The 15,019-nt window shown below is 57.4% G+C and overlaps 1 protein-coding gene across 2 annotated transcripts in view; it reads left to right on the forward strand.

The window, feature by feature from the left end:
• Positions 1-15,019, forward strand: part of PARP1 (poly(ADP-ribose) polymerase 1) — a 37,939-nt gene that overhangs the window by 7,253 nt on the left and 15,667 nt on the right. For both annotated transcript variants that reach the window (XM_027046450.2, XM_027046451.2), the window contains exons 3-9: positions 5,487-5,602; positions 6,419-6,633; positions 8,631-8,730; positions 10,390-10,506; positions 10,894-11,070; positions 13,546-13,690; positions 14,291-14,431. In XM_027046450.2, coding sequence (XP_026902251.1) covers positions 5,487-5,602; positions 6,419-6,633; positions 8,631-8,730; positions 10,390-10,506; positions 10,894-11,070; positions 13,546-13,690; positions 14,291-14,431 — 1,011 coding nt within the window. The remainder of the gene's footprint in view (positions 1-5,486; positions 5,603-6,418; positions 6,634-8,630; positions 8,731-10,389; positions 10,507-10,893; positions 11,071-13,545; positions 13,691-14,290; positions 14,432-15,019) is intronic.

Consider the following 15,019-nt stretch of genomic DNA (forward strand, 5'->3'; position numbering starts at 1 on the left):
AGGTGGGGGAGGGGAGGGTGCGAGAGGGAGAGAGAGATCCAAGCAGACTGTCGCCGACGGCGCAGATGCAGGGCTTGAACTCATGAGCCGCGAGGTGATGACCTGAGCCGAAATCAAGAGCCAGACGCTTCACCAACTGAGCCACCCAGGCACCCTGAAGATTGGTTTTTCTCCCGTATGTCACCTTTGCCCCTTTGTCAGACATCAGTCAATGGCGGCTGTGTTTCTGATCTGTGTGCTGCTCTGTTTAGCGGTCTGTCCTCCCAGCCCCACACCGTCTCCATGGCCGTAGCTGGACCCTAAGTCCTGAGGTCAGATGCTGTCTGTCCTCTGACTTTTTCACCTCCAGGATCGTGTGGGCCGTTCTGGGTCTTCCGCGTAAACTCAAGTCCGCTTGTTGATACCACAAACCTAACTTGCTTCAGACGCCTTTGAACCTGAAATAGTTTCCCATCACTTGTCGCAAGTCTCCCCCGACTGTGCTCTTCTGTCTCTGCTTTCCTAACCCGGCCCTTCTCCGTTGAACCCGGTCTTGTGACTCTGGGCCTCGGCGGACGCCGGCCACCTTCTGCCCCCCCCGCGCCGGTGCTGGGCTCTCCCGTCCTTCCCGCGCCGCAGCCCGTGTGTCTCCGGTTGCCACTGGTCTACGGGAAGCTGGGAGGCCCGGGACCCGGCTCAGACTCCAGAATGAGAGTAACGGCAAGTTTATGTGATTTGGTAATGGGAAAAGGCACAGTAAGTTTGTTATAAATGTGTTTCGCTTGTGAAGTCATCAAGCCCCACGCTGGGCTCTGCTCTGACAGCATGGAGCCTGCTTGGGATACTCTCTCAAAATAAACTTAAGAAAAGAAAAACCAAAAAGACAAGCCTACAGTCTGACAAAATACCTTTAAACAGGAGGAAAGAAAAGTTTCTGTTCAAATGTCGATTCACATGTGTTAATGTTATTTTTTCCCTGCAGAAATGGGATTCTACCCCAAGTGCATCCGTATTAAATGCTTAGTTTTGTGTGTGTGGTGAAACACACACGGCATAATATCTACATCTTAGTGACCTGTAAGGGTCCGTTTCGGCAACGTCGGTATATTCACTCTGTGGTTCGGTCATCAGCCCCCGTGGCCTCCAGAACTAATTTATCTTCCCAAACTGAAACTCCATACCCATCTGCAGCACCTGCCCGTGCCCCCCCCCCCCCCCCCCCAGCCTCTGGCAACCGCGGTTCTTTCTGTCTGAATTTGGCTGCTCCGGTGCCTCGTGGGAGTAGAACCACACACTTGGCGTGTGTCCTCAGAGTCCACGTTGCAGCAGGGGTCAGAACTGCCTGCCTTTTTAAGGCCGCATCCGTACTACGGATGGACCACGTTTTGTGAGTCTGTTCACCCACCGATGGACATTTCGGTCGTTTTCACCCTTTGGCGGTTATGACTCACGTTGAGGCAAACATCAGTGTACAAATACCTGTTCCAGACCCCGCTTTCTGTTCTCTCAGGTACGTGCCCAGAAGCGGATTTGCGGGGTCACACAGTAATTCTGTGTTAGATTTTTGTGTAACTGCCATACTGTCTTCCACACGGGCCGCGTGATTCTACAGCCTTGCCAGCAGCACACAGGTTTCCAATTTCCTGACACCCTCACCAGTACTTTGTTGTCTGGGGTTTTGTGTCTGTGTGTGTGGTTTTTGTTTCTCCTGATCATTCTAAGGCATGAAGTGTTATCGCCTGTGGTTTTGATCTGCATTTTCCTAGTGATGACCTACGTTTTATTTATTTAAAAAAAAATTTTTTTTAATGTTTATTCTTGAGAGAGAGAGCGCGCGTGCGCAAGTGGGGGAGGGCGGGGGGGGGGGTCACAGAGATTTCAAAGCAGGCTTCAGGTTCCGAGCGGTCAGCACAGAGCCAGTCACGGCCCTCGAACCCACAAACCGTGAGATCATGACCTGAGCCGAAGTCGGACGCTTAACCAACTGAGTCACCCAGGCGTCCCTAATGACCTACATTTTATAATTCAGCATTCATTTTCCATGTTGAGAGTCTTAAGGTTCCATCGTTATTTTGTGAAGGTGTGCGGTATTTGTTTATTGAAGGTTTGCTAAATTTTGTGCACCGTTCAAGACCCTTGACACGTTGATGTCATGGCACCCTCACAGCAGCCCCGAGTCAGTTTTCATAGACGAGGCACTGAGAGGTGAGGTAACCGGGCTAAGGTCATGCCAAGGGTGCAAGAACCAGGTTCAAGTCCAGCCACGGGTTTTCAGCCGTCGCGCTGCATTGCAGATTGAGCCTCTGCGAGTTCTCGTACAGCCGGGGCACCTGTCCGGTTCTCTCATTCTGACAAGTGGGATTCTCGCTCGAAGCAATGACCTGATCTGAGGCCCTGAACGCCCGCATCGCTTAGACACGTGCATTTACGTGCCTGCCTCCACCTCCTCACCCTCGAGGATTTCATTGGTTTGTGCTCCTGGTAGGGGTGGGACACCTCGTCGTGTTTATCAGCAGTTTCGTTAATTTGGTGTTTGTGTCCTTGCCTCATCTTTTAGGGCATTTTGTCTTTTTTTAAGTGAAGCGGAATGTACTAATTCTTTATCAAGATCTTTTTAATACAAAGGTTTCCTTTTTTAGTTTATTTATTTTGAGAGAGAGCACGTCACGACTGGGGGAGGGGCAGAGAGGGCAAAGAGAATCCCAAGCAGGCTCCGGGCTGTCAGCCCAAAGCCCAATGTGGGGCTCAAACTCATGAACCGTAGGATCATGACCTGAGCCAAAACCAAGAGCCAGATGCTTAACTGACTGCACCCCCCGCCCCAGGTGCCCCAATACAAAGATTTTTTTTTTTAAGTACGCTCTACCCCTGACGTGGGGCTCGAACTCATGACCCTGTGATTGAGCCAGCTGGGTGCTCCTGGACGTTTCTCTTTGAAGCATATTTCTGTGTTTTGCCACATGCAAGCCTCATCCTGTTTGAAATGTCCTGTAGCCCTGTCTGCTCAGTCTCTGGTTTTGGTCTTATTCTTAACTTATTCACCTGGAATTTTTTTTTTTTTCCAACGTTTATTTATTTTTGGGACAGAGAGAGACAGAGCATGAACGGGGGAGGGGCAGAGAGAGAGGGAGACACAGAATCGGAAACAGGCTCCAGGCTCTGAGCCATCAGCCCAGAGCCTGACGCGGGGCTCGAACTCCCGGACCGCGAGATCGTGACCTGGCTGAAGTCAGACGCTTAACCGACTGCGCCACCCAGGCGCCCCTCACCTGGAATTTTTAAAATAATTTACATGCAGTTCAGGGAGTTTTGACAAATGCATGCCCCTTGTAACATACACCCCATCGAGGTTGGGAACATTTCTGTTCCCCCAGAAAGTTCCCCTGTGCCCTCTCTCTTACCCTCCCCACCTGGGTAACCACTGCTCTGACCTCAGTCCCCACGGATGAAGTTGTGTGACTTAGGATATCCGAAGAAGAGGGAGAGAACGTGCTCCCAGAAGCCCCTTCCCCACAGCATGGCACCTGTGAGCCTCCTCGGGTTGGCCGTGTGGTCAGTTCGTGCCCCGGATTGCTGAGGGGTGCTCCCAGGAAGGAGCACCGTCTGTTCCGCATTCTTTTGTTGCCGGCTTTGGGCTGTTGCAGGTACGGCTGCGGTAAACATTTGTGTCCAGGTGTCTATGTAACACAAGCTTCTGTTTCTCCGGGTGACGACCTGGGAGTGGAGTGGGGGTTCACTCAGTAGGTGTGGGCGACTGTCCTCCCGAGTTGTCCCGCCTCCCCCCACCCGAGGGATGTGAGCGTTTTGGCTCGTCCACGGCCTCGCCCACACTTGGCCCCGTCATTCTCTGGGGTCTTAGCCACTGACGGGTGTGTAGTGAGACCTTGTGGTTTTAACTCGCCTTTGTCTTTTTACTGAGTTGTAAGAGTTCTTAGAATATTCTAGAGGCAGGTCCTTTATTAGATGGAAATAACATGTGAATACCTTTTTCCATTCCGGGGCCTGCCTTTTTGTTTAATCACTGACGTTTTATGAAGAGCAGTCGTTGATTTTCTTCTTTTTTGGTTTGTGCTTTTGCCTCCTGAGACACGTTTGCCTGTTCACAGATCGCGAAGATAACTCCCTTAGGTTTCTTTGGCAATTCCATAGCTCTAGCGTTCACACTTGATTTCTTGATCCGTGTGAACCGAACGTTCATGTCGGGTGTGAGGAAGGGGTGGTTTTGTGTGTGTTCCGTGTGGATACTGTTTTGTGCCCACACCAAAACCAGCTGACTGCAAAACTGTAGGTCTGTCTGGACTCGGGCCCCTCGGCTGGGTGTCTTCATCCGTGGCCTCAATTCCTAGTTTCACGGGACGTCGTGAAATCGCAAAGTGAGTCCTGCAGCTTTGTCCTTTTTCAATACTGTGTTCATCTCTCTGGGTCCTTTGTAGTTCCTTACAAATTTTGTGGCAAACGTGTCAATTTCTTGCCCGAAGACACTTGGTAGGATTTTGATTAGCATCACCTGGAATCTGGATCAAACTGGATTGACGTACTGATATATTAACAAATTGAGCCAGTCCGTAAACGTGAGATATCTTTCCATTTACTTGAGTCCTCGTTAATTTCGGCAACCTAACGCTTTCAGTGTAGAGGGTTTGGGTGTCTTGTAAATCCATGATTAAGCATTTTATGTGTTTGAACGCCACTTAAACAGACGCGTGGCTTACTTTTCTTCTCTAATAGGTTTATGTGTATTTAGAAACGTTTTATATACTGACTTTCGGTTTTGCAAATTTGCTCAATCCACTTAATGGTAGGAGTCGGTTTTTTGTATATTCCCAAAGATATCGTGCATGTGCAATCACATCATGTACAGGTAGAGGTGGCTTTACCGGTACACCGTCTGGCTCTTTCTTTTGCGCAAACGCACTCGCTAGAGCCTCCGGTTCAATGCCGCTTAGACGTGGTGGGAGAAGACAGCCCGTCTTGTTCTCGGTCTTAGGAGAGAAACATCCAGTCTTGGAATTCCTCTTATGTAAGAATCTGCCTTGGTCCCGCATCCCTGGCCGTTTATCCCCGAGACTTCTTACTGCGCGATGGCAGCTTGCCCCGTGACTCTGAAATGCCTTCACTGTGTTTCTTACGTGTCCTTGTGTCCTTCTGTGTCGAGAGACTCCCTTTAATTCCAGCATGTAATTCTCATAAGCAGAAGTGTAACGGAAACCAGAAGGTGGGCCTGGAATTTAGCACGCCGTGTGGCTTTCCTAATAAGCGCGGAGGAAGCGCTTTGCCGCGTGAGGGAGGGCCCAGAGGCGCCAGAGCCGGGAGGTGAGCCGGCACCAGCCGGAGAGCCCGTCCGGGGAAGGGCTGTGTCTCTTGCCAGAAAAGCCGCTCTGTTCGCCAGCCGCCGCTGGAAGCAGACGTGGGTGAGGGGGGCCGGTTGTCCCGCCTGAAGCCCGAGGTGGCCCGTGGACGAGGCCCCCGTGAGGCTGACGGGAGCGTGGCTGTGTTCCATCCTCCAGGCAAAGGCCAGGATGCAGGTGGCGGCAAGGCGGAGAAGACGCTGGCCGACTTCGCGGCAGAATACGCCAAGTCCAGCAGAAGCACGTGCAAGGGCTGCATGGAGAAGATCGAGAAGGTGGGCGCCGGGGCTGGGGCCGCCCGGGTTCTGGCGTCGGCGTGGCGTGGGGCTCGAGGAAGTTTCGAGAAAGCGTGGGTTTCGGCGCAGGCTTGGCCCTGGCGGTCAGACGTGCCGCGGAGACCACACGGGCGTGGGCTCGTAAGCCTGGCCCGCGCGGCCACGTGGCATTCCGGCTCATGGGTTTATTGCCAGTCCCGCGGGCCCTTCCTGGGTACGGACACGTGGGTGGGCGGAATTGCTGGGAGGCGCTCCAAGGCCCGCTCTGCTCGTGGCTGCTCCGGGCCGGGAGGACGTTCTCGGCGTCAGCATGTCCTCCAGTCCCCGGGTGGGTGGGCAGGGAGACGGCTGGCGGGAGCTGGCCCCATTTAAGACAGGACTGCTGAGGGGCGCCTGGGTGGCTCCGTCGGGTGAGCGCCTGACTTCGGCTCAGGTCGTGACCTAGCAGTTGGAAAGTTGGAGTCCTGTGTCAGGCTCTGTGCTGACAGCTGGAGCCTGGAGTCTGCTTCAGATTCTTTCTCTCTCTCTCTCTCTCTCTCTCTCTCTCTCTCTCTCTCCACCTCCCTCCCCCTTCTTTGCTCACACTTGTCTCCCTTCCTCTCTCAAAAATTAATAAACATTAAAAAAAATTTTTTTTAATAAATAAAAATAACATGGGGCCACCGAGGCTCGGGGTAACGCACAGTCCTCTGTGGCGGAAAACATTCAGACCTCACAGCGCCCCTGGCGTGGACCCGAGGCCCCGCCGGCCCTCGTCACCCCAGGCCCCTGGGTCACCGTCCCTCTTCTTGGTACCGTGTGCGGTTTTTCCTGCAGGGCCAGATTCGCTTGTCCAAGAAGATGCTGGACCCGGAGAAGCCCCAGCTGGGCATGATCGACCGCTGGTACCACCCAGACTGCTTCGTCAAGAACAGGGAGGAGCTGGGCTTCCGGCCCGAGTTCAGTGCCGGCCAGCTGAAGGGCTTTGGCCTCCTCACCCCGGAGGATAAAGAGACCCTGAAGAAGCAGCTCCCGGGAGTGAAGAGTGAGGGGTGGGTGTGGGGCCGTGGGAGGCGCAGGGGAGGGGGGCTCGGGGAGACCGCGCGGATTCCAGGCCACTCCCGTGCCCCCCTTTGCTGACGGTCGGCACGCAGGGGTACGGGATGATGGGCGGGGGCAGAGGACATGGGGACGTGCAGGGCGTTCCTCGCACGGGTCTGCTCCACAGACACCTGGGACCCTCTAGCCCTCCACCCCCACCCTGGCCCAAGAGAGGAAGGCTCTCCCGCCTGGGCCAGCCACACGTTTCCTGTGACCCTTGCACGGCCCGCACCCCGTCCCCGCAGCATCTGCGCCTGTGGACGTGGCCCAGTGTGTCTGGGTCTGATGATGGTGCCGGGAGGGGGGAGCAGATGGCACGTCCCCTGGTTCCGCGCCGGGAGCGGTGTGGGCTTCCCGTGGTGCTAACGTCGGGACGGTAAGCCTGTCCCTGCCGATCCTGGGTGGCGCTTGTTCTTGCCCGTTCCCTCTGCTGGTCCCTGCGCCCCAGGCGCAGCGAGGGAGGCGTGGAGGGGCAACGCGTGGTGTGCGCCCTGCTCCCTGGACCGTGGCTGTGGCTGTGAGGATGGGGGTGACCCTGACCTCCCTGTCATCGAGCCGCTGTCCTGTGCCGTCTGGGGTCGTAACACACAAGTTCGTTGTGCAGCACATGCAGCCGTGGAGTATGTGAGAAAGGTGGGAAATCGGGGGTCAATAGTCCTCAGGACAGGGGCGCCTGGGGGGCTCGGTCACTTGAGCATCTGACTTCAGCTCAGGTCACAATCTCACAGTTCATGGGTTGGAGCCCAGCGTCAGGCTCTGTGCTGACAGCTCAGAGCCTGGAGCCTGCTTCGGATTCTGTGTCTCCCTCCCTCTCTGCCCTCCCCCCTCTTGTGCTCTGCCTTTCTCTCAAAAATAAACATAAAAAAAAAAAAAGTTAAAGGACAGAATATCCACCTTGAAAGCTTTCCTACTAAAAAAGTCTGGTACAGGGGCGCCTGGGTGGCTCAGTCAGTTAAGCGTCCGACTTTGGCTCAGGTCATGATCTCACAGTTCGTGGGTTCGAGCTCCTCAGGTCACGATCTCCCAGTTCAGAGGTTTGAGCCCCGCGTCAGGCTGTGTGCTGACAGCTCAGAGCCTGGAGGCTGCTTCGGATTCGGTGTCTCCCTCTCTCTCTGCCCCTCCCCCGCTCACACTCTGTGTCTCTGTCTCAAAAATGAACAAAACAAAAATTTAAAAAGTTCTCAGGATAGTGCAGCTCGTGGTGTGGGCAGGGATGCTAAGCTCACATTTATGCTCTATCACCACCTGGCCTCGACCGAGCCCTTGTGGTTCGTCAGGCACTGTGCTTGGGGGGGGGGGGGGGTGGCAGGGGGGGTCGTGTAGCCATCAGCACAGCCCTGGGAGTGGGTGGTATCCCCTGCTTCGTGGATGACAGAAAATGCAAGGCTTTGAACTCAGGTCTGTGACAGCTGAAACTTAGCCACTGGGACTGCTCTGTTTTAGGGGGCTGATGGCGACCCCCCGTGCCTCCTTCAAGTCCGGTGACTGGTGACCAGCTACGATGGACCAGTTAGCAGTGCCGAGACCCCATTTGGGGTTTGAATGGCAGTGCAGTCCCACCTCTGAGAACAACCTGATGGCCTTAGGAGCAGCCCTAAGGCTCAGCCCCTTGGCCATCTGGCCCATCGGTCCCTGCCAGAACTTGCCAGGCTGCTTCGTTTGTGCCTAGAGATACATGGGTTTTCGACATCAGATGGGGCCTGAGCCCTGGGTCCTTTACCAGCTGTTCCCAGGCCCTGGGGTACCTGCAGCAGCAGAGGTCCCGTAAGGTGCATGAGGCCAGTTGCCAGTACCCCCTGGGCCTCCTGCGAGCGCCCGAGGGCAGTGAGTGAGCTGTGCTGTGATCGCGGCCGGCACGTGGCGTTATAGGGACGTGGAGGTCTTGCGTCCCCCGAGTCACTGGGTTCCAGGGCTCTGATGGCTCTCTTTCGTCCCGTGTCTCTTTCAGAAAGAGGAAAGGCGACGAGGTGGATGGGATGGATGAAGTGGCCAAGAAGAAATCTAAAAAGGAAAAGGACAAAGATAGTAAGCTCGAGAAGGCCCTCAAGGTGAGCTCCGAGCCGGGCGCCCGCACTCATCATTCTCCGTTCTCTTCCCTCGTTCCAGGGATATGTGCGTCCCGCTTCACGAGACCTCCAGGATTCCGCCACCCCTCACAGTTGTTAGTAGCACAGCTTCCCCCCCCGGGGTCTCTTCCCTCCCCGCGCGGGACACAGTGCTGTGCGCACTGGACCCGGGGGCCGCTGGCGAACATTGCAGGTCGAGTGCCCGGCCCGGACAAGTGGCTGGAAGAGACGCTCGCTCCCTGTTTCTTGAATGAACACCTCTTGTTTACAAGAAGGGTAGAAGGCGTGCCGTGAAAGGGGCAGGAACCACCTGTTAACTCCGTAGCCGTTGGCAGATTTAGCTCCGTGTTGATGATGTGCGTGTTGAATCAGAGTAAAAATTATTGATGAGAAAATGCTGGGTGTTCGGGAAAACCAGGGAGAGCTGTCGGTCCCGTTGTGGGAACGTGATTTCCATGAGCTGTCCGCTCAGCTCTGCTCTGAGCGTTTTTCCGTCCTGCCGATGCGAGAAAGATGAGAAGCAGCGTCTGATCTGGTTCCAGCCGCTTGATGAAAATCACCGGTTCGGCGCGATTGTTGATCAGTGAAACGATGTCTGTCGTGCGTGCATCCGGACGCGGTAGAGTTGGTTTTATTTCGCATTTGCCCCCAGTGGGTTTGGCGTTTTCTTGAGTGCAGTCAGGGAAATCCGAATGTTCCCCAGCAGCCCCAGCCTCCGCGTCCTGCGCCAAGGAGGTGATGCAGTTCCTGCTTCCTCTGATGACGCTCATGCCCTCGTGTCCGTGGCTGGAGACACCGTTCTGGTGGCGCAGGGAGGGCAGGGACAGGAAAGCTGAGAGCAGGCGCTGATGTGTGTGGGAACACTTTGTTGGTTGAATTAAAATCTTCCTCGCTTGGAGGGGCGCCTGGCTGGCTCAGGAGAGCATGTGATCTCGGGGTCATGAGTTTGAGCCCCGCGTTGGATGGAGAGATTGCTTAAAGATAAAATCTTAAAAGGGGGGAAAAAAAGACAGTTAAAGTTCTCACTTGGTGCAGAGAGCGTCCCCATGGGGCGGGAGGGGCCGGCATTTTCACCTCTGGTTTGCAGGGGTGCGGTCTGCGGCCAAGAGGTGAACAGTTTGCCCGTGGCCCTAGCAGGGAGGAGGCTCGCCCCGAGTGCCCTGATGTAGGGAGGCTGGTGCCATCCTGGGCAGGGTGGTGGTGAGGATAAGCGAGATGTGGAGCGTAGGCACTGCGTGACTACGGCCCCTGAGACTGAAAACTCCATTTCCGGAGCGTAGGTCTGTTCTGTGTGATCCGCTCGCCATCAAGGTGAGCAGGGGTGCTCGTCCCTACTCACCTCCGGGTGGGAGAACACCCACCCCCGTCGTCCCTGAGGCGTGAGTGTCGGGGCGGGGGTGAGCCTGCCGCGCCCCGGCTCTTCCCCAAGGGAGTCGGTCCACGGGGGGCTGGTTCCAGGGACGGCTCCGGGTAGAAGCGGGATTCTCGGAGCGGGGCCTGGGCACTTCCCTGTCGCTGACGCCAGCTTGGAGGCGCGGCTCCGCTGATGCGCCAGGACACCGCCGAGACCAAGCAGGGTGGGGGCGCCGGTTGGGTCTCTGGACAGAGCCGGTCGCTCAGCCGCCTGGCTTTCGTCCGCAGGCCCAGAACGAGCTGATCTGGAACATCAAGGACGAGCTAAAGAAAGCGTGTTCGACAAATGACTTAAAAGAGCTGCTCATCTTCAACAAGCAGCAAGTGCCCTCCGGGGAGTCGGCGGTGAGCTGCCCTCTGCTGAGTGACCTCGGGGCGGGGGGTAGGGTCCATCGTCCACATGGCCGCCGTTTCCAGGGCTGCGAAGACTTTTCTACACGTCACTCCGCGTCTAGGGTTTTGGGGAGACTGGAGTGGGCCGTGTGTCTGTCTGCCTTGTGCATTCACACCACACACTTTGGCCCAGGTGCCCGGGGCCTCCAGGTGTTGGGGGAGTAGAACCACCTCGTTTCCCCTGGTTTCCCCGCTAGCTCTGGGGACGCCCTGGCCCTCCCTTTACTCCTCAGCCACCCAGGGGCGGGGGCTGCGGCGTGTCATGTGGACACAGCAGTCCGAGCTCCGCGGGGGGCGGGGGGGAGCCCTCCTCTCTGACCCGCTTCTTGCCGGCTTCAGATCTTGGACCGAGTGGCCGACGGCATGGTGTTCGGGGCCCTCCTTCCCTGCGAGGAATGCTCGGGCCAGCTGGTCTTCAAGAGCGATGCCTACTACTGTACCGGGGACGTCACTGCCTGGACCAAGTGTATGGTCAAGACACAGACACCCAGCAGGAAGGAGTGGGTGACTCCAAAGGTAAGGGGGATGGTTCCAGGAGCTTAGCCAGAAAAACAGCCTCACCCCCGTCTGGGCTTGTCCACACCACACGTCCCCACGACTGGAGTACAGCGTTCCCCAGGCTCCCTCACGGCGAGGTCGTCCTCGCGGTCTGAACGCAAGATGGCATTGTCAGGTCCGTACGTTTGCAGACTCCCAAGTCTTCTAACGGGAGGACAGTTCTGTCCGATTGTGTAAAACCCTCCTGCCAAGATACCTGCCGATGCGGTGCCGCCTCTGTGCTGGGCGCTGTTCTGGACACGGGGGGGGGGGGGGGGGGCAGACGGCAGATGCGTGGACGAGAGTTCCTTTTCCCGAGGCCATGTTCTTGTCTTAGTGCTGGGGGGGGGGGGGGGGGGTCCAGAGTTCAAGTATCTCCTCTCGGTCTTGGTTGGTTGTTTGTTTTAATGGAGCTACATATCCTCAATGCAAAAAACTCATCTGGGGCCCTCGGCTGGGACTCCCTATACCCGCAGACCCGCGCGAGCTGGCGCCCGGCCGCTGGGGCAGAGCAGTGGCGCCGCCTCTGCCGGGGACTGGGCTTTGAGCCAGTTCGGCTCGTCTCGCTGCTGTGTGCACAGAGGCCCGTGGGTGGACTCCGGAACCGTCTCCCGCACCGACGGCCCCCGAGCGCCGCTCACCCCTCCCCTTCCGTGGTTACAGCCCCGCCCCACTCTGTCCTGTGTACTCGCTCTTGAGCGATTGCTCGAAATCAACTCTGACCTCATCGTTTCTTGCACCCTTAAAACCTTCCGGTGATTCCACAGGTCACGTGAAGCATTTTCCCGGTTTTTCTGAGTGTGCAAGTATTGCACACTCGCCTGTGGTATTCGTGTTCCTTTTACTATCTATGAAGAAACAATAAGGCCGTAAGGGCAGGAACTAGTTTGTGTTTTATATGCCAATTGCGCGGCATTTGTGTATTTCTTTTAAGTTTATTTAATTCGGGAGAGACAGAGACCCCCTGAGTGGAGGAGGGGCAGAGAGAGAATCCCAGGCAGATTCCACACTGTCGGCACATAGCCGCTGCGGGACCCGAACTTGGAGCCGTGAGGTCACGACCGGAGCCGAAATCCAGTGTCTTACTCTTAACTAACGGAGCCACGGAGGCGCCCTTCTGTCTCTATTTTTGGAGGGTTAGTTTTCGAAGCCACCTGCACGTGTAAGACGTGTTTTCAGGCCGACGGTACCTGCCGCCTGTGCGGCGTCACAGAGTCCCGGAGCCGAGTGAGACCGCAGCCCGAGGGCCGCGGCCAGAGTCGAGGGCACCTCCATAGCTCGGCCCTCCGGGGTTGCCCAGGACCCGCCTGGCTCCGTGGGCCTTCTGCGGCCTCTCCGCTGCCCTTGTCCCCCTCGAGTACCGTGCCCCCCGCCCCCGCACGCACACGCGCTTCCACAAAGTCTTCAGCCCCTGGCAGTAGGGAACCGAGCACGCCACGTTCCCCGAGCCCCACAGCGCGCCGGCCACGAGGCTTTGCGTCCTGTGTGGGTCACGTTGGCCTCGGTGGTAGAGCTCAGCTCCTGTGTTAAAGTTCCCCTTCAGGCATCTGGCCCGGTCAAGACCGACCTTCTTGCTCGGCGGGAGAAACGGTTTTTAGAACGTCGCTGTGAGATGTGGCATGCCGGGTGCCCAGTGTGTGGGAGGCGGTCTGCCTCCTCTCTTGTCCGCAGGCGTTCACTGAACCCAGGGGTAGCAGGGACGGGCCTTGAGCGAGTGACACAGGAGTGTGGCCGCTATAAGTCGCCCGGGATGGAGACGGACCGTGCTTGGGACAGGATCCGTGGGGACACCGTCATCGGGCTCTCTGTGGCCACGGTCCCTTCTCTTGTTGTTTTTTTACTATGTATTTTGAGAGAGTGCGTGGGGGAGGGGCACAGAGAGAGTCCCAAGCAGGCTCCGTACTGTCAGCTCGGTGCCCGACTCAGAGCTCGATACCGCGAACCGTGAGATAGATCATGACCTGAGCCAACGTCAAAAGTCCGATGCTCAACCCCCTGAGCCCCCCCTCCCCGGGTGCCCCGGCCTCGTTCCTTCCTAGGAAGGGAGGGGAATTGCCTGATTTCCTCTCGGGAAGTAATCTCTTTCCCAGTGTGGACAGTCCCCGTAGGCTTTCCGTCGGGAGAGGGGCGTGTGACCCTTGAGGGGCCACTTGAGGGTGAGGCTCCAGCAGTGGGCCCCCCCACTACATGGTCAGCTGACGGGGGAGGGGTTCGTGTTTCGTGTTTTATTTAAGGAAACCACTTACGGCGTCCACGTGGCAGCGCCAGAAGCCAGGGCCATATTTGCCATAACTGTGTACTTCGTGCTGGAAGCCTCACGTCTCCTAGGTCGCTCCTTGCTGCGAGAGGGAAAAAAAAAATTGCTTCGTTTAGACGAACCGAATCCCCTTTGTTCTGTCGGGTGGTTGTTTCAAGGGAGAACCGGTTTCTTAGCTGAACCTTACGTGATTTCAGGAATTCCGAGAAATCTCTTATCTCAAAAAACTGAAGATCAAAAAACAGGACCGAATATTTCCACCCGAGACCGGAGCCCCGGCGCCGGCACCCCCACCCTCCGCGGCCTCGGCGCCCACTGGCGTGAACAGCTCCGCCCCGTCAGGTACAGCCGGGGCGGCCTCAGGGAGGGTCCCTGGGTCCCCTGGGTGCTGTGCCAGCCTGCTCCCCTCCGCACAAGGGAGACGCTCGGGAGGGGCGCCCTAGGAAGGGCCGGGCCAGCACCGCCTTGCACAACCACCCCGACCCTGTCTGGGGCTTCCCGTTCTGGGGTCCGTGCCGGACACCCGAAGCGTGGGAGGGTTACTTCCCTTGGTGTCGCGCGGGCTGAGCTTTGAGTGACCATCCTTGACGGGGCTGCTTCGTCCCATGGGGTTAATGAGTGTCGTGTAAGAAGCTGCGGTTTCAGACGTGAGGTGGGAAAAGCAGAAAAGTAGTTGGGGGCCCACGTGGTCCCACCGCCAGCCTCCTGGGCCCTTGTCCCCGCACTGCCTCGCTGGTCTGCCGGGGGGGGGGGGGGGGGGGGGGCAGTGTCCTGTGGCTGCCCCCCTTGCCTTGTGTTCTGTCCTCCGCTTCCTTGCCGGCCCTGGGCCTCTGCCTTCGCGGACTCTGCCCTTGGGGGATGCTGACCAGAGGGGAGCCCGGGCTGTCCGGTTCACCCCCCCGCCCCCGGGACCTTGCCGCCTGACGACAGCATCCCTTCCAGATAAGCCGCTGTCCAACATGAAGATCTTGACTCTGGGGAAGCTGTCCCGGAACAAGGATGAGATGAAGGCCATGATCGAGAAACTCGGGGGAAAGCTGACAGGCACGGCCAGCAAGGCATCCCTGTGCATCAGCACCAAAAGTGAGTTCGATCCTGATGTGGGACGGGTGTGCATGCACCTCCTGAGGCTTTGGGAACGGTGGTGAGGTGGCGCGGGGAGCAGGGAGGGGTGAGGTGCAGGGCCGCATGGGGCACTCCGAGTTGGCTCTCTTTGCTCAGCACTGTTGTCGAGGTGCTTTGTGGAGGGAAGCCAGCGTGGGTACTTGGCGAAGCTGGCGTGGGGTCGTGTGCATGTTTGCGGGCCTTCTGTCCCGGCCGTGGGCTGCCGGCTGCTCTTTGCCGGCCTGGGACCCTCCCCTGGGGGACTCTGATGGCCTTGGTGCAGCCCCGGCCGCTGTCAGCTCCTAGTAACGACCGCTCAGATAGGCTCGGATTTGAGAGCGAGGCTGGGACGCCGCTGAACGACGGGGGCTGCCCCTCGAGAGTAGGAGAGGTTCTTGTCCGTCCACCGGCTGGAAGCCTGGGGAGGTGAGGGGAAGAAATGGGGTGTTCTGAGTGAAAGAACGAGGTAAAGCCTCGGAAGTCTCGACGAAAGGGAGGTGAGCAATTCGCCTGGTCAGCGGTTCAAGATTAGGGTCTAAGGTGCTCGCTGAACTGGGAGAAGAGTGG

Source organism: Acinonyx jubatus, chromosome E4 (genome assembly GCF_027475565.1).
Source record: "Acinonyx jubatus isolate Ajub_Pintada_27869175 chromosome E4, VMU_Ajub_asm_v1.0, whole genome shotgun sequence".
NCBI lineage: Eukaryota > Metazoa > Chordata > Mammalia > Carnivora > Felidae > Acinonyx > Acinonyx jubatus.